At 31.3% G+C, this 19,975-nt stretch overlaps 1 protein-coding gene across 1 annotated transcript in view; it reads right to left on the bottom strand.

Annotated features, from left to right (window-relative positions):
- The window catches only part of LOC136968867 (neutral alpha-glucosidase AB-like), a 44,734-nt gene extending 36,671 nt beyond the window's left edge, over positions 1 to 8,063 (bottom strand). Inside the window, exon 1 of the mRNA XM_067262917.1 lies at positions 8,024 to 8,063. Within this exon, the coding sequence (XP_067119018.1) occupies positions 8,024 to 8,040 (17 nt within the window). The 5' untranslated portion in view covers positions 8,041 to 8,063. The remainder of the gene's footprint in view (positions 1 to 8,023) is intronic.
- Between the last annotated feature and the right edge of the window lie 11,912 nt (positions 8,064 to 19,975).

Raw genomic sequence — 19,975 nt, 5'->3', positions numbered from 1 at the left:
CTTAAAAGATATTTAAGGATAAACTATCATTAATTATCAACAACTCTTTTAAAAATGTTTAGTGCAATATTTTAGTTACTGTGAGAATTATTTTAAATTCATGTTTAAATACCAATTATTAAGCTTCTAATTCCCTATTATATCAAGATCAGTCTTTTACTATCATATAATAGTTAAATTTATGTGGAGTTATCACACATTGAAACTTTCATAAAGTTAATTTATTAGATAAACAGTCACAAATTTATTCTGAACCATCTAAAATGCATTTTGGCTTAGAATACAATGATACAGCACTCATCAGTTAGGCACTTATTTGTCAGATACAAACTATTATAAGACACAATGATACAATTTACATGTCTAAAAACATATGTACTATAATACTAAAACACCATAAACAAACAGCTAGCTGTTGACAGCTGCACTTGTGTTCTACCTAATGACGTAATGATATTTTACATTTACAATCACAATTTCATGGCAACACAGATTTTATTAATACACTTTACCAAAAAGGTAAATAAATACTATAAAGTTCCCAGTACTCTGTTATTATTACATGTAATTGCTGTCCAAATATGACATATAGCTTCATTCCCCAAACAAACAACATTTACACTCTTATTCATGTGCTGCATCTGTATGCTTGCATCCTACCAATTGCGTAATAGTAAATTTATTTTATTTGATAATATTAATCATAAAATAAATATTTTTATAATTATAAATTACATTATTTAATGAAGATTTAGGAATAAACAATAGGTAGCACAAATATTTAAATATTAAATAACAATATTGATAAGTGCAAATTGGCAGTTAACTGCATAGGAAAAAGTGATTGTCACACATTATTATAAATATAGATTTTTCTCAAATAAAGTAATTTATATGAATATTTTATCTATTACAATAAAATAGTTTAAATAATAAAGGGTTTCAATACTTTGGTATTATTCTAGTAGGAAGGTGGTTTAGAAATCCAAATAGTGTAGCAATATTATGTAAATAAGAATAAAGGGGAGGAATCTACATCGCAAAAGTTAGTGGCTGGTATTTTTTGGGCAGACTTTAAATTTTTACCTGCTCTAAACATCTGAGATGTTTCTGGATGGGGCTATATATGAAGCATGCACAGTTGAAATGCACATCTATGTCAGGTCAGAGGCAAAGGAGGCAAGAACGGTGTTGACCAACCCTTTCAAGATGGAATTCCGATGCTCTTTGAGGCAGGTGTTTAAAGGGCACATTGTAACATACAAGAATATAGGATATTCTTTGTACAGCTGGGAATATATAAGGATGAAATAAGGTATATAAAAATACTTATTTTATGATTAACATTATCAAATAAAATAATTTTACTATTACACAACTGGTAGAATGCGGGCATGCAAGATGCAACGCATGAATAAGAGTGTAAATGTTGTCTGTTTGGAGAATAAAGATATGTAACATTTGGACAATAATTACATGTTATAACAACAGAGTACTGGGAACTTTATAGTATTCATTTACCTTTTTGGTAAAGTGTATTAATAAAATCTGTGTTGCCATGAAATTGTGATTGTAAATGTAAAATATCATTATGTCATTTGTTTATGTTGTTTTAGTATTATAGTACACGTTTTTAGATATGTAAATTGTATCATTGTAAGTGTCTTATAATGTTTGTATCTGACCAATAAGTGCTCTACTGATGAGGGCTGTATCATTGTATTCTATGCCAAAATGCATTTTAAATGGGTCAGACTAAAGTCCTGAGTATTTATCTAATAAATTAGCTTTGTGGAAGTTTTAATGGGTGATAATCCTTTATAAAAATAACTATTGTATGATAGTAAAAAATTAAGCTTCATTTTTTTTAATGTTTTACACTTGATACTTAGTTATTCTAGAAGTTTACTTTTTTTGTCAGTTCTTGAAACTCATATCATTGTTAGTAACCAAGTCAACTTGACATACCAGATGATAAAACAAAAAGAGAAATAAAAAAAATGGTATGAGAAGTTTAGTGGCATTGAGTCAGTCTTGGTAAACCCACATGCTATTAAGTGTAATTTTAGCTGAAATCTTAACAAAAGAGAGGCCATCTTCTTAAGTAACCAAAATTTGTTTAATTTTCAAAAAAATGTTTTTGGTTCTTGGGCCTTCTTCAGTTCATTCTTAGAGAAATGCTTGTTGAAACAGCCTTTCAAATCTCAGAAAGTTTTGAAAGGCTGTAATGAACAATACCAATACATATACATTCAACAGACAATACTAGTACATTATCAATGAACAGATACATTGTTCATTAATGTATTGGAGCTAATGACAATTTGAACCAAGTCAAAAGGCATTTCTCAAATGAAAAGTCTTTGGTTTCCTTAATCAGCAGTCATATGAATTTTCCTGTTTGTTACATAATCTATCTATATATATAATCTTGAAATCTTAACTGAGACTTCAAATAAGAATTTGTTCACAAATTCTTTCCTGGAAGTTAAAAGTGATGTCTACTATCATTGCAGCATTTGACCCACTGGGTAGCATGCTTGGTGTAAAAGTCCTTTGGTTTCTGATTCAAAACAAAAACGTATAACCATCTGTTTTGTCTCTGAGACAAAACTGCAACTCTTCAGTTACTTCTTCACCAAACACATGAAAGATGCAAGGTTACAAGTCCTGACTGTGGGTGCTACAAAATCTTCCACTTGAAGTTCTCAATCACATCATGAATCATATTGGCAGTGCACATTCTCACATTGGCATGTAAGAAGACTAGTGTCTGACAAGTCTCTGCACTTATTCTTGATTGCTGTGAGTCATTGCAGCATCTGAAGCATTGCAGTTTGGATGCTGAAGTGGTCATAGATATCTTGAAACAGAAAGCAAGGACTTCTAGAGTATGGAATCCTAGTGGAACAAATGTCTCAATACTAATGGTCATCACTTTTAATTTTAAAAGTAACAGTTTGCATATAAATTATGTTGACTTACTTTCATTTGACTCACCTTAATATTATAGATACATTGAATATAAACATATTACTATTACATTAAAATGGCATGTTTAACTTAATATTTTTTTAAGATAATATAAAAACATTAATCTAAAATAACTTCAATTCCTAAATAGTTCCTTATGTGATAATCTGAAGAGGAGGGGGCTAGTAAATTAATTAAATCATTTAATCAAATAAAATAATATTCCAATCCAATTCTAACCTCCCCTACTGGGGAAAGAGATGATGAAGCAAAAATACCTAAAACCCACACACATCCTCTTTCTTGATAGATAAAACAGTTTGAATATCAACCATTATTACTAAGGTCGCAAGACAAATCTTGATCTTAGTCACCTCCAGCTATTAATTCAGTTTGTTTGACAGCTGTTATCAATTTTATGAGGTAGAATGAGTAACAATACTGGATAGACAAAAATAATAAATTTGACGTAATGTTCGATTTCTGACAATTAGTATTAACAACCTCCAGACACAAATCACTTATGTCATCTTGCATCAGAAGCCCCCCACCCAAGAACAGGTTACATCATCTGATGCAATAGTCAACTCCCCGAAACAGGTATAAAAAGAGGTTGAACACAGTCCTCCGGGCAGACATCAACCAGATACTGCGGCCCGCCATACTGTGCGGCTACTACCTCCGAACAAAGAAGCCCTATCCGCCAGCTCTCCGACGGACCTCTGATACTCTGCTAGATCAGCAAATGTCTTCAGTGATCCATGCACCACGAGTAATCATCATGAGGTATTAACTTGGTTTGTTTGTAAACTCTTTCTCGCTCTCTCACCTAGTTTATAAGTTAGACTAGTATTACCGAACATTAATGTACAAACGGTCATGCACTAATTAGAATTGCCGGCCGATACAAGTATTTACTGTTAATTTGGTATCTTATATTTGTACTCTAAAATAATTGTAATTAGAATTGTATCTATGTGTTTATTAAATGTGTTGTTTTATAATTTACTGTTGTCGTTCTTAAGTACGGCCGACACCTTATCCCGACCTTCCCAACCCTCCCCACTACTCTAATCGCCCTCCTACAACCATCCTGACAAGGAAGCCAATAAGAAGGGTCAAGCTTGCCACTTAAGCCCCTCGGTTCTCACACTTACACAGGGTGCATCAGAAACAGCTGATGGTTTTAAATTTTAATTTTAATATGTATGGCCATTTACTAAATATTATTTTCTAGAAATAACAGTGATACACATTCATCTATGCAAAGCAATAAATACTTATATATTTATGATTTCTCCTAAAGTGTTATTTTATTTTAAAAACTATCAGGTGTTTACAATTATACATCTCTCAAACCTGATACTATTAATCAATGCCAAACAATTGCCATAATGCATTGGGCTATTTTGAATTTATAGAAGTCAAGGAACAATTTGTCTTTGATTTCGATAGTGGCAGAAGAAAGATCTAGTTATTTATTTATAAATAGTAGCCAAAAAATAGCTTGATTAAACCCTTTATATATACATATATATTTTAGGAATTATACAATTTCCAAAAAAAAAAAAAAAAATTATATATATTGAATTCAAATTGAATGAACTTTACGATAATTACAACAGGTGTCATCCTATCTTCAACTGCGAAATTATAATTATTTTTTGAATTTCAAATTAATTTAAATAATTCTAAAAATAAATAAATTTTTATAAAAGAAATCCAAAAATATTCTTACAAATTTATATAAATATAAAATTGGATATTTTTGCAAATATTTATATATTTTTATTAAAGAAAAATAATAATTACTTCTATTAGTACATCACATCATCTTTTATAGAAGTCAAATTTTTAATACACTAAAAATTTTCTGACAAATTCCTTTTTTTAGAGCATTTATATTTAAAAAATAAAAAGACTAGAACTTAAATGCACATTAGAAATTATGTACCAAATGAGAGACGAAATCATGTGATTCTGCTTCATGTTATCTAAAGATCTGCATCATCAAATGGTTACCAATGCAATTGTATATCTCCAAGAAGTTAAAAGAGATTGAAATCAAATTGAACACGAAATCCATTAATGGAAAGTTTTCAAGCACCTATGGTTCACTTTATACATAGTTCATGTCTACTTTTATTAGTAATAAATATTTTCTTATATTGTATGCTTCCAGTTGTGATTTGTTATGGTAATAAATGTTATAAAAGAATTGTATGGAATTTTGTGCATTATCTTGCATTTTCCAATTTAGTTAATTTAATATAATAAATTGAAAAATAGCAGCAAACTTTAAAAATATATAACATAATATTTTCAAAGTAACTTGAAACTTAAATACAAATACAAAAATTCAGATAGTAAATGCAATGACTTAAAACAATATTTTTCAGTTTATTTTATTGAATTGAAATCAGTTTCAAATGTAATTTTAAAATAAAATATCTCTTTTATTACTTTTTATCAAAATTAATAAATTTTTACTAAGATATTAAGATTCTATTGTAATAATTCTATAAAAATTAAAAATAAAACACTACCAAAACTTAAATTAATTTATTCAACACAATATATTGTAGAATCAAGATAACGACAAAATTAATTATACACTAATTAAATCTAGTTGATGCTAATTAGGTTACAGATGTAATATGAGATTAAATTTTAACTGAATTTTATTCAAATTACACTGATTACTTCTTAAGTAATCAGTACTTCATAAAATTATTAGTTATGTTGAAGCATATAAACAATGTCTACTCAGGTAAGATGTAAACTATGAGAAATTGGACCCACCAGTGGCCAAGCAGTTCCGTTCCCCAAACACTGGCAGTTTCGGTTGAGAGTTCGTGCCTCGCCCAGACAGGCTGGTCACGTGGAGTTTTCCGGGTTTTCTCCACGTCTGTATTCAGGCATTACAGACATGGAGAAAATCTGGACATTTTGTTAAGTTCAGCATTGCATTGCCATAACTTAACAATACAAATGAATGAGGAATTTCCCACCCCCAGAATTGTAGACTCCCCTGTACAAGCAAAAAAGTCAAAGGAACAATACATGTATAACTATATATGCAACCCTTTGTGAAATATTCACTTCCAAAGATCAGTTTTTACCATTTACCAGTGTACTGCCCATTCTCCGTGCTCCGCATGTATATGCTTCGGTGCTCACTATTGCTCACATCTCGGCACCTTCCTAAAACTACACATCAAGTACTCCACGAATACAGTTGTATAGGCTAAATAGTTAAATGCAATAGTTTTAGCAGAGCGAAGCAACTCCCAATCACTTGCAATCCAGAAGTAGGCTGATTTTGGGAGCCGTATCTGGCAAATGGTCACGGGTAAAGGTATGGTTCCTTTGACTTTTTGGCTCCTATGGGTACGATCTACAGCTCCGATAAGGTCTCAACCATCTCATTCAGAAGTTTAATTGTACCTCTATTTATTTATCGTTTCTAGTATAAATATGCATACTAGGGTTTCTCATTTCCCAGTCTTCTGCTTGTCCCGGGATTCCGGGATAAAAGTAAACTGTTTCCCAGAATAGAATTAATTATTTTTAAGATATACAAAGTATCACGAAATCAAATGATATAATTATTTTTCCTTTTTTTAAATTAATTTAATGTTCTGCAACCTCCAAAAGCATATTAATAATGCAGTGTAAGATATATATTAAAAATTACCTTTGAATTATGTAGCAATTTTCACAAATAGAAAAAATTTATTAAAGTTTGTTGGAAACTGCATACAACAACAAAGACAACAAGAAAAAATTGCTTTGAATTGAGTTGAAAATTTAAAGAAAAAAAAACTTAAATCAAACTTCTAACTTAAAAGTTAATTTTTGTTTTTTAAATAAAAACATAATACAAAATTTTGTAAATTTTCATAATAAGATTTTAAAAAGCAAAGACGGTCAATACTCCCATTACTCAATCTCATTCTTATTTCAGTAATGAAAAGTCCTGCTACCAAGAATGTTCTTTCCAATTCAATTGACACAAGTGGAATTGTGTTTAATGAATTTAAGAGAAAACAGATGTTATGTGTTTTTTCACCCATAGCCTGGAAGATTTCTAGTTTGTTTTTGAGATTGTAGTACTTCTTTTGCTCTCTAGTATTCTCAATTTGTCTGCCTTGGCTGCTTTAATAGCGGCATCGAGCTTATAGCCCGATAATTCGGCAATTCGTTCGGCTTTATTGGGATATTCACTTCATAAACCTAATTATTAAAGAATAATTAGGTTTACGAAGTGAAACTTCACACTTGTTTGTATCCTTGCCCAATTTGCAGGACCTGGCGTTATGCAGTTATTGAAGCTATTGGGCAAAGTTAAAATTAAGACAGCATCGGCATAATTATTCAAGACATTACAAGTTATGACAAGTAAAGAATTTTCAGGGTCCTGCCACAATACATGTTGATTATTGACAACCTGTGGGATGTCATAACAAGCAAAAATTTTAAAAACCAATAAGCAGGTTTAAAATGAATAAATACAAATGTATTCTAACAGTTTATGAGTTCATTATACTTTCTATTGGCAAAATTTCCACAACCTTAACATAAAATAAGAAAAAAGTGAACTTTTAAGAAATTTGCGGGATTTCCCGGGTTAAAAAACAACCGGGATCCCGTTTGAGAAACCCTAATGCATACAATTGGGATATTTAAAATTTAAATATTATTTTAAATATTTAAAATTTAAATATCTCTTTTAATAATAAATGATTTATTTTAATTATAAAATTTACACAATGTGATATTTAATGCAATTATGTTATCTTTTGCCGGTCTTATCTTGTTTAAATTAATTTTTAACAAAGTCCATCACACTGCACACAAAGTTGCAACAAGTACCACTTTGTTGAATTAATGACGATGTATTATATAATTTGTTGTTATTTAATCATAATATACATCATCTGAAACGTATAAACTAACTGAATTTCGGATTGCACGTTCTTGAGATAAAATTTAAAGAAATTAAGAGAGAAACTTCAGAAAACAAACGGCAGAGAATAAGCTAACTCACCCCATGCACGTGGCCATCTTGCTTTCTCGATTGCGTTTAGAAATTTCCTCCCTCTAGCGTGAAAATTGTTTTAAACTTATTATTCAAAATTAAAGGAAAATTGTCAACTTTATAATAAATTAAATATTAAAATTTTAACAAAATAATAATAATAATAAAAAGTAATTACTTCCTCCAAAAAAATAAAATTTATATTTTTGATTTTATGTGGCAGCCGACAGACATCGGCGGCCACATGCCCGAGCGGTTATGATGGCAGCTTATTGCCTTGGGGAGCCGGAATCTAATACGGGCGAATCAAAAAACTCCAGGGATCTTTCGAAAAATACTCCGTCCGGACAGTGGCGTAGCTAGGGGGATGCGGTAGGTGCGGGCCGCACCGGGCCCCTGGAAAGCGATAAGGCCATGAGGGCCCCAAAATCACAAGAAAAAAAACCCGAAAAATATTTTCGGGGTCCCACAAATCTGGTTCCGCGCCGGGCCCGGAGAACCGTAGCTATGCCACTGCGTCCGGATATGGCGGGCCTCGTCCGTCACCAACCACCTATCCCATCATTGTGGGTCTGACAGAACGTTCTAATAGGCTGGCTAAAACAAAAAAGGTCCTCTTAGTGCGCACAGACCGGAAAGAGTTTAATATAATGTATAGGTATATATAAATGTCTAAATCACTTTTAAAAATTCTATATGGGCATTGCCAGGGAACGTAGCCACCTCATAGTCTATTCGTATCTCTGACATTACAATGCGGAATTTTCCTAGCTCCGTGAGGTACCGAATTCGAATCAATTCAGAAGATTTGAAATCATTAAAATGATAAATCGTGTAAACTCATAAGCGACTTTTTGCGAAGCGACTATGCTTTGTGTTGTCGAGTAACACCAGGAGAACAGAGAAAACGCTGAGTCGCTACTTAGGAAAGATTAAAAACATGTACAGGGCATTTTACCCTTTCTAATGTTCGGTTAATCAAAGTCTTCAAGTTTGCAAAGATTATCATTATCTCTTCCAAGACCCACCAAATATTGTATTGAAAGTTAAACGGTTAATTTAACGAACTCATCAATAACCAAGTAGGACATTGGTATTTGATCGCCACCAACGGACTGGACAGGTGGAGTTCTCTGAGTCGTAGGTGTCTGTTATCTAAACAGGGGCCAGTTTCAAATAGAAAATTCACCTGGGAGGCACCACCCTTGGCAGATCGCTCATGCCTTTTGTTGCTTTATTCCATCAAATCAATTCTTTTATTTTAACAAAAAAAGTTTTTTTTAATGTAACAAATAACAACTTAATTTTATAAAATAGAAAAGAATCGAATAAAAATCCTTAAAAATTAATTACTAACATTAAATTAAAATTAAAACTGCATTTGGCTTCATCTGTTACGATATCTTATTTTAAAAAAGTCCTTTTATATTATTAATTATTATAAAATGGCAAAAAAAACTTAATTTTGAGGATAGAGATGAGTTTTATAAATATTGTAAATGATAATAACGAGAAAATCTTTATTAAGTCCGATCCCACGCGAAATACCACACGTAACCCCCTCCCCCATCTATCTCTTCTCCCTCTCGACCTTTAACTACCAAAATTTAATAGAATGAATGCCCCTAATAAGCAAACTTCCCAGCAAAATTTCAGAAATTTCCAACCAAAGGCACAAGAGTTATTAAGTTTCAAACTGAGTAGACAAAATCACTCCCCCAAACACACTAACATCCATAAACACAGAAAAAACCCTCAATTTTCTGCATTTTTCGACGTTACAACGTCAAAAAATGTAAAAATCTTAATAGGTCTTAATGTCTACTTCAGGATATTTTCAGATCATTACTTTTGTTTCCAGCTTTCGTCATTTTTCTTCCTTTCCAACCTTTTCTCTTTGATCTTTCTTAGATTTATTTGGATCTTCTTTTACTTTCATAATTAGATAATTGGATCTAAAGCTTGTCTGGACACCTTCACCTGTTATTATGATTCTAATCTGTATCCCTTATAAATGTAATTCCATTTTCATTTCTTCCTTACATCTTAGTTTCTTTATTTTCACTCTCTCCATAACTTTCCCAAGAATTTTGTATAGAAATTTACTTTAAACTTAATTTTTTATTTTTCCTCACAAATTATAAAAAGAATTGTTAAAATACAATAAAACCTGTAAACAACGGACGCTGACAGCAATATAAAAAAAAAATTGCCATTATTCGGAGGTGGCCGTTATTAACAGGTTATTGGGGTATTTGAGAATGAAACGTCCCTCAAAATAAATGGTCCTCATTGAAGGTTAAGAGAAGAAAGGTTTATTGATCTTAACAGTAAATGAATCAGAGATACACAGGTTTAAATTAATTATTCTCATGTTTAATCCCATTAGATATTTATTATAAATAATAAAATATATTTAATAATTTAAATGTTTCAATATTTTTACTTATATTTTGATCATATATCAAAGTATTTTATATATGGAACCTATACATCACAAGATAAACTACTACAGCCATGGAATTTTTTTTGTTTCAAACTTCTCCAATTTAAAAATATGAGCTGGGATAAACTCTTCAATTTTCTTTAAAAAAATCTTTAAGAAAATATCTTAAAAGCCATTTTTTAATATATATATCTACAAATTCTACATTAATCCTTATCAAAATGAAATCAAAGAGTAGCAGACTTATAGGAGAATTTAATGCTGAATTATTTATATTATTTATCTTATGATTAAGTTATAAGATATTACATTATATTAAATGGTTAAATCATTATTAAATTAATTAAATATTAAAATTTTACATGGGAAATTACACTTAATATTTTAATTTAACTACCTTGAAAAGAACAGGGAATTAAGAAAAATAACATTTGTTTTAAATTGTTAATTAAATGATTTTGAAAAGAAATTAAATTAAAAGCTTATCCTATTCAATTTTAATTAAATAATTCAAAAAATTTTTAAATATCTGAAAATTATTCAATTAATTTTAATCACTAATTAAGGATAATTATTTCTTTAATTAGCTCATTACATTTTATGATAATGATAAAAATGTTTGGTATAATTTAAAAATAATAATAATAATAATAAATTCATATAATTTTAATTGTTGAATTATTTTAAAAATATTTTAAATTAAAATTTAAAATTTAATATGTTGTTTACATCATTTTCTAATGCATTATTTATTATATTTGTAGAAATCATCTGTTGACATGGGCAACTTATCACATTGCAGGTAAGTAAGTTGAATGAAAAATGTGTGTAAAAAATGGATAAATTTTTTTAAAATTGTATTAGAATATCTATAAAATAATTTTATTAAAACTTTTAATTGTATTTTTGAGGGTTAAAAACAGGAGAAGTCAGAGAGTCACTACGTTACATTTAAAAATGTAAGCATTGTATAAGATTTAATAGAATTTGAGAAAAAACTACATAAAATCACATCAGATATATTCTGTAATAAACAATTTAAAGATTAGGCTCTCGTGAGAATGTAGAGATGTCAATGCAAGACCATTTAGGCCCCACTGGCGTCTTATTCTACGAGCGAAAAGGTCAATTTCCTGGGGCTCCCACCAATAGGGACTTCAAACCAATCTTTTACAAACTCATTACTGCAGTAAGAACATCGAAATTTAAATTCGGGCCATATCTTGGGACCTTAGACCGCCGGCTCGGGTGAAAGCACACTGGCACAGGACAACTTAACACGCCAGATGTCGAGTTAAAAATGAACGAGGGTACTGGAAAATTCACCCCAAAAAATGTTTGAAGTCAACACTGTATATGGGACTCCTAATTCGAATTTGTCTGGGTCCCATGAAACTATAACACGCCACTGTTGAGCCACATTCTGAAGACCCTGCTTATGCAAATAACATAATGATACTGAAGTAGAAAAATGCCGAGTAACACTAGTATAAATGCTATCCTATGGCCAAAGTTATTTAATTATTTGGAAAAGCAATTTTTTAATCTATTCCCTCTGATGGACCCTCCCGAAGATTAAGGGCCAAGCTGCACCTCCGTCTCTTAGGGCATGGTAAAGATATACAAGTAATAAATTGATATAAATGTATTATTAATGTATAATCAATATGAAATAGTATAGCAATCATTTTTTAAATAATTTAATTAAAATTATTTAACTTTCAAAGTAAATATCGTAAATGCGAACAATTTTATTTGAATTTTTGGTATTTGTTGATTCTGCACAAATATTTATTACAAGATTCGAGTAGAAAAAATAAATTAAACGACACTACTAATGTTTTCAACTGAAATATTGCGAAAAGAAACAAGAAAATGTATCTCTGAACGCCCACCTCTATTAACGACCAGATTTTTTTACATAGGCTCGATACTAATTTTACCTCTATTCAGGGCCCACCGGTAACGTTCCCTGAACACTGGGAGTTCGGTCGTGGGTTCACGCCTGGCCAGGACAGTGGAGTTTTCCGGGCTTCCTCCACGTCTGTAACGCCCGAATAGGGGCCGGTTACCCTTAAAAGACCTCCCGGAAGGCATCCACTCTAGGCAGATCGCTCAAGTGTTGCGTTGCCATAAACAACAAACAAACACACCTTCATTCAGAGACCACAACCGCCATAATCGTGAGAACTACCTCCCTGAGCGCCATCAGTGGATGAGTGCATAAAACCACTGAGCATTAATAATTGGTCGTGGATTCGTTCTCGAACGTGCAGTTTTCCCCCCTCCGCAGATCGCCCTTTTTCTGTTTCTCTTGACTTTAGTAACATCTACGAGCTACTTTCCCATAAAAAACCTCCCCCCTCAACAGATCACCCATGCGTGGCATTGCTATATACGAATAAATCATAAACCTCTCTGAGCGACCACATTTCGGGAAAGAAGGAACCGAAGTTCGAATCGCTTCCCCTTTATAAACGGACATATACTTTCAACGGTACATTTAATGATAATGTTATTCGTGTTAACATGGTTTTACGCCCGACCTCCATAACGAGAGAACTTCTCTGGACGGCCAATTTTTACGAGAATAAAGGTAGTCGTTTTAGGGAGGTTTTTCTGTAATTATATATAACAAAGGAAAAGTATGGCAATCGTTCAAAAATGCCATTTTATAATAATTAATAGTATAAAAATATTTTAAGTAAAAACATCATAACAGATGGCGCCACACGCAATTTTTAGTGTTTTTGCCGGAAAAGTTAAGCAGTCCGTTGCTGAACGTTTTTGGCATTTTATTATTATTTAATAACTTTTTTTGACAGAATATTTTAAAATTTATTATGAATTATATTAGATTATTTTCTATTTTAATAACTTTCTAAATAATATATTTGTTTATATTATTGCAGTAATATAAATAAATGGTTGCCAGACGTGGACTTTTCATTATAAATTATTGCTTACTTAAGAAGATTTTATTGCTTTAACATCTGTTTTTTTTAAATATCGACGACAATTTACAGGTCGTAAAATAATTAGATTATCATTAAATGTAATGATACATCTCATGTGGTTTTAATTTAATATATAAAATAATGATTAATATTGTAAATTTTGTAAAAGGTTAATTATATTTAAGGATATAAATCTATTAACTCAATGTAAATTGCTATTAATTTTATCATTAAGTATCATTAATTAAAGACCTTCATTGCCGATGTCTTTTTTTTTAGGATAGGATGCTATTAATAATTGTCTGAATTCAATTTAAAAGTGGATTGGTTTGGGTGAATGGAATAATGGCAAAGCAGCAAATGGGCAATCTGCTAAGGGACACAGAAAATCATATATGAATCCATAGAAAGTCTCCATATTGTGGACCAGTTAATATAGGAAACGGGTCCCTAATTTAGGTGTAAGGCACGGAAAGAAAAACTGAAAACTCCACGTTGGTCGAGACTGTAAAGTTGTCAGCCTATCGTCCCGGGCAGCCGAAAAATCATAGATTTTCAGGAGTGGTCTCTGTCCTGGATATATTGGGCCCTGTCCTTTGTCATTCGTCGCCCCATTGTGGGCTCAGCCATAAAAGAAAGATAGGCATGGATCGTGGGTTGTGGCTCCATTGTGGCTGGGCTCACAAATGGAGCCAGAACCCATGATGGGCCTAATTAATGTCCACTGGTCAGAAAGGGTAAAAACGAAGGTCCATTGACCTAGATGCAAACTCGCGAACAAGGATTTTATCAATCCAGCTAGTGGTTTTTAAAAAGAAATGTATATATTTTTATTCTAAATAAATAAAATATAGTTAGAAAATACAAAACTATTTTCCTAAGATGAAATAACGATATTTTATAAGCTATAAATCCCGAAATGAATTCTTCAAACATTTCTTCTTCGAGTTTGACTACTGGGATGTTAAGATAAAGAATTGTATTGATGCAGAATCCATATTTTATTTTGTATTTTAAAAAAATTCGAGATTTATTACAACAGATTCTATGTTTTATTTAGCTCCAGATTCTACAATTTAACTTAAATGTTTCAAGAAGAATTTGTTTTATAATTCTCATACCTTGTAAAACATTACCAACATCCAGTATATAAACATTTTACAATTCACTTTGAAGTTGAATTGTTCGTTTCTAAATATTTAATACTCTAGAATATTGGGATATAATGAATTATTAAATTACAACGTGCTTTTCATGTGAAATTCCTTTAACTTTGATACCGATCAGGAAAAAAAAAAAAAAAATCAAGATCATAAACCTTACCCGACCTCGCTTGAAAGTGCCATCACGCAGCCAATGGTCATTAATATTATTGTATTTTGTTATTCTGAAGCACCGACTACGGTTGTTCATGCCAAGATTTGTAAATTCACATATTTATCTCGCTTTGTATTCCATCTTACTATTTCTTATTCTTCTATGGTCTTAAATGTTATCACTGTAACAACCTGTCGGAATTACCTTTTGTTTTCATTTTAAACCAATTTTCATGGACAATGAGAAGAAAAATATCAAGTTTCAAAAGCAAGATTATCGAGCCTACTTGAAGAACTATTAACTTGAAAGCATTATATCTACAGAAATCCATTAATGAAAATTGTATAACTATGAATAGATGATGGAGCATCTTCACTTAAGAGTGATTAGAAAAAGTGCAAGTAGATTCTCATTGATTATATCTACTATATGAATACTGTTAAACCTCTGAACAACGGCCACTGACTGAAACATAAATGAACGTTATTCGGATAGGGTCGTTGTTAGAAGGTTAAAAATAGTACTTCTAGTAGTCGTGGTCATTGTTGGTAGTCGGTAATGGATTGTTTTTCTTTTGGCTTTTCCACACTATGGGTACTAAGAGGGTTTCTTCTCCATGTTCATCATGGGTTCGGCCAGGATCACAATGGAACGACCCGAAAAATTCCTGAGATTTCTTGACCCAAACGAACTCGTTCCTGGATCCACCAGAGTGATAGGCTAACGTCATGGATTAAAACCTTAAGACCTTCCGTGGCCCGTAAGCACAGTGCCGTAACTAGGCAGGTGCAACAGGTGCACCCGCACAGGATCCACTTGGAAGGGTGACCCAAAATGCATATATTTGTTTTATTATTTCCTCAAACCTAATTAATCAAGGGGCCTAAATGCAAATTCTTGCACAGGGCACAAGAATGACTAGTTACGGCACTGCGTAAGCACATAAGATTGGGATCCTCTACACAATCTTACAACGTCTAATCGTAGCTATGGAATTATTTATAAATTACAATATGGTAAAATTGCTTTATTTTATTTTCAATTTCGGGCCCCGAGGCATGTATCTAAGGTGCCTAGTGGGCAATTGGCAATGTTGGTAGTAACGGTTGTTTTGAGATTATTTATACGCACTTTTCCAAGAAAATGGCCGCCTTTTAGAGGTGTCCGTCATAAGAGGTTCGACTTACATTCTAAAAATGCGCCGCTTTTTACTTCTAAAAACAAACTGAAAGAACATTCGGTGCGAACTCATTTGCATTTCAAAAGAAAATAAAAAAACAAGTTGTTATCCTTAACTCTGAAGATCTGACGTTGTTCAAATTCATGTTCTGCATATTTATTAACCATAATCGTGATTTTATCACACTTAAAAGTCGCATCACATAAATTATAATTATATCAATTACAATTATAATTAATGCAATTATAATTACAAGACACATAATACATTTTTTTTTCTTGATACAAGTTCTTTTCCTTTATCATCTTTGTATCAACGGTTCTTTTCTTTGTATATATTTTTTTTTTCGTTCTGTGAAGTGTCATCAATAGAAGAACCTGTGGGAATTACCTTCTTTTCATGTTTTTTTTTTCTCAAGTAACAGCGACTTGAAAGCGATGAAAGGCATCAGCTTCAATCTTAGATTTAAGGCTATTACAGGGATGAGAGGTACTTTACAGAAAAATCTTATCCCGTGAAGTAGATAAAAATTCTATCGTATTGCCAACAGCAATAATATATTTTTAAATATAACTACTTTCCGCTCCATAAACATTAATTTCAATCTACCTTGGAAAATGGTGCGAAATATTTTATGATACTCTCTCACACACACTCCTCTCTCGTAGAGTTTCTGCTGATTAATGTTCGAAATCTTTTATCTTGAAAATTTGTGGATAGGAATTTCGAATTAATAACATTTCCTCGATTTTTAAAGCATTCCAACCGAAAATAATTATCATTTTAGATAACAGATGGCGCTAGATAACGCCCTTTAAAAAAGCGAAAGTTTAATTATGAATGTATAATTATATGGTAATTAACGTGCCAAGACATTTCGCCATTTTTCTATTCAGATAAACATATTCAATAAGAAAATTCATTATCATAAATGAACCAGTTAACTATATATATATATATATATATATATATATATATATATATATATAACCTCTGAACAGCGGACACTAACGGGCGCATAAAAAATGGCCGTTGTTTGGAGGTTCTTTGTATACAGCTCGAAAAACATGTCATTGTTGAAGGTGGCCGTTATTAGAGGTTTATTGTTAGGAGGTTAGCCGTTATTTGCGATTCATTGTTGAGAGGTGGCAGTAATTGGAGGTTCGACCGTACACGTATTATTTTTTCTCGTTTAAAACTCAATTTTTCATGATTTTATATGACAAATTCATCGTAGTAACGTACCTAATAAAATATTCCAGTGTAGAATATTAAATTTAACGTGACTCGAAATTAAATTGAATCCATTAATAAGTCAGAACAGATAATTAGACCTTGTCAAAAGTGATAGACTAAGCACAAATCTATAACTCGCTAACCAGTGTGGAAAAATCAGGTTATTGCTGATACGGATCTCTAGAATAAAAATATATACAAGGTATATATAAACCTATCTATATATAAAAAATTTTTATAGCTTAAAATTTAGACACTCAATTGATATTTTGAGCTCCTTAATTTATTTGTTCTGGTGTAAAATTGATCTAAGTGTCTTTTTTTACGGTGCTTGATATTTCGAGCAAAAGACCTTTAAAAATGTATATAAAAAAAAAGAAAATAAATTATGAGATGGAACGGTATATATCTTCAAATTTCTCTAGCGTATTAAAAACTAGAAGAATCATAAAATATAGTAGAAAACCAATGGAAGAGACATTGTCGATGACGCTTGAATAAACTCTATATCAAAAATAACTGCTGTGACTTACAGACAAGTCGATATCAGGAACTTACTTGTATATCCTTCTACCATTTTATGTGTTCATACGTCAGGAAAGAAAACGTCTGGAAAGTTAAGAAGTCGAATAACGCATGACATTTATACTAAGTTATCATATTTATTTAACTTCACCAAATTTATCTGTCTCAATAACTTTATAGATGGATGGTAGAGTTTAAGAAAGTTCTCTTGTTATAAGTCCATTGATATCTACGAGTCACCCTACTGCAAATGAATTTATAAATTGATTCGTCAGACGTTGTACTTTTAAAGTTTGAAGTTTTTTAATAAATCAATCCTGTTATAAAAGTGCTCCTGTAAGACCTTACGTTTTGCTGCCAATTTATAGAGTGGTTCTCGTGGACGTATGATGGCACTTTGGTTTTAAGGGAGCGGAGGGAGTCAATTCGCCCGAAATTTTAAATAAATATTAATTTTTGTTTGACATAACTAATAACTTGTTAAGTCTTTTTTTCTTTTTCTTCTTGTTTTTCCCTAATTTGAGAGCACTCGTGTGGATCACCACTGAACACTGGTAGTTGGGTATGGGTTCGCGCCTCACGACGTAAAGTTTCCCGGTTTATTTTGCACGTCTAACACCTAAATCGAGGTCAGTTTCTCACAATAACGTAGAGTTTTCCGGGTTTACTTCACGTGCCTAATACCTAAACAGGGGTCAGTTTTCCATATTTTCCAATTTAGTTCCTATACCTGACACCAAAACAGGTCAGTTTCTCATAAAGTCCTCCTGGAAAAAACTCCTCTTGGAAGATCACTCAAGTATTGTGTTGCCTTATCCCATCCATCCAATCCGAATTTGGGGGTAAGTTGCCCCCCGCTACCCCGACTCGTATGCCCATGGTTATTCTTAAAGCCTGAAGTATTTTTAACTTTCATAATAATTAATGAATCCCTTATGAAGTTCTCTTCTTGCAAGAAATTATTTACACAGTTTGCAGGAGTTATTACGGTTTCCTTCGTATTGCAAATGGCTTCATAATACCCGAAATTCATTTTAATTACTTTCGGATTATAAAGTAAATATATTGTTCGATGTCTGATGAAAGACTTTCAATCGGAAGTTAATCAATCATAGAAATGGAAGAGTCTTAATAGTTACACTTTATTACAAATTAGCAAATTTATTTTTAAAATCTTTAATCTAAAGATAATTAAAGTTACTTAGTCTAATACCTCAACTTTCGACTCGTTTAGATTGTCAAAAAATAATTAATTGAACCAAATTGATATCGATTACTAAATCCTGTTTAAGTAAGCCGAAAGGTACGAGATGAATAAAATGGACTTAATTCGTGAGAAATTCCAAATTGAGATTTATAACAATCGCATTTTAAAACGAAAATTCCTCAAGAAATATTAAAATTTTAAGCAAATTAAAGTCAATTTTTTAAAAGTTTTATTCATATCGATATGAATGAAAATTCATAATAATGATTTTAATTTTAAAAATAAATATTTTCTAGTGAAAAAATTCCAAGGAGAATCCCAACTTTAACGAAAGTTCTGCCTCTATTTTAACTCAGAAAAAGTCGATTTTCCTTTAAAAATCTACAGAAAAAACAGTAAAATCTCAACGATTAACACTCGAAAAAAATTTTAATTAATAAAGTTTTACTTTATTAATTATATTCGAAATTAACTGATTGGTGAAAAGATAAAATTAAGTAACAATTAACAGAGATTGTAAAATATATACATGTAAGCTTATATGATAAATGATTTACACTCAAACTAGACATTCAATAGATTAAATCACATTATATCATTATATCTTAATCTACATCATATGAGAATAAATAGCTTAATCGTGAGGGCATTTGTGTGATATGACAGTAACTTATTTAATTAATGACAGTTTATAAAATTAAAATTATTTCAGAAATTGGTGGAGCATCTTTCTTATTATCATCTACAATTATTTGAACTCACTTAAGAGGATTAATTATTAAATTTCTCTTATTTCTCCTAATATAATTTTGAATATTTCTCTAATTTTAAGCCTGTAGATCTATTATTTACATGCTTAATATCAAGAATATTAAACCTTCCTTCATTTTACTCGGCTTATAAACTTACTATGCTTGAATACAGGGGTGAAATTAATACGAGAGTTTGAGGAGAGGTTGGAAAATTTACGTCAAAAAATAAATAAAAAAAATAATAATATTCTTCGATATTAAGAGAAATATTGAGGTATAAAGAAGGGTCATGAGGATGGAGAGAGTTGGAAGAGGAGAGTTGATTCTCTTCCCCATCCTCT

The sequence above is a fragment of the Centruroides vittatus genome, unplaced genomic scaffold (genome assembly GCF_030686945.1).
Source record: "Centruroides vittatus isolate TY-2023 unplaced genomic scaffold, ASM3068694v2 contig_165, whole genome shotgun sequence".
In the NCBI taxonomy this organism is placed as follows: Eukaryota; Metazoa; Arthropoda; class Arachnida; order Scorpiones; family Buthidae; genus Centruroides; species Centruroides vittatus.
This window is presented reverse-complemented; position numbering and strand designations above follow the sequence as displayed.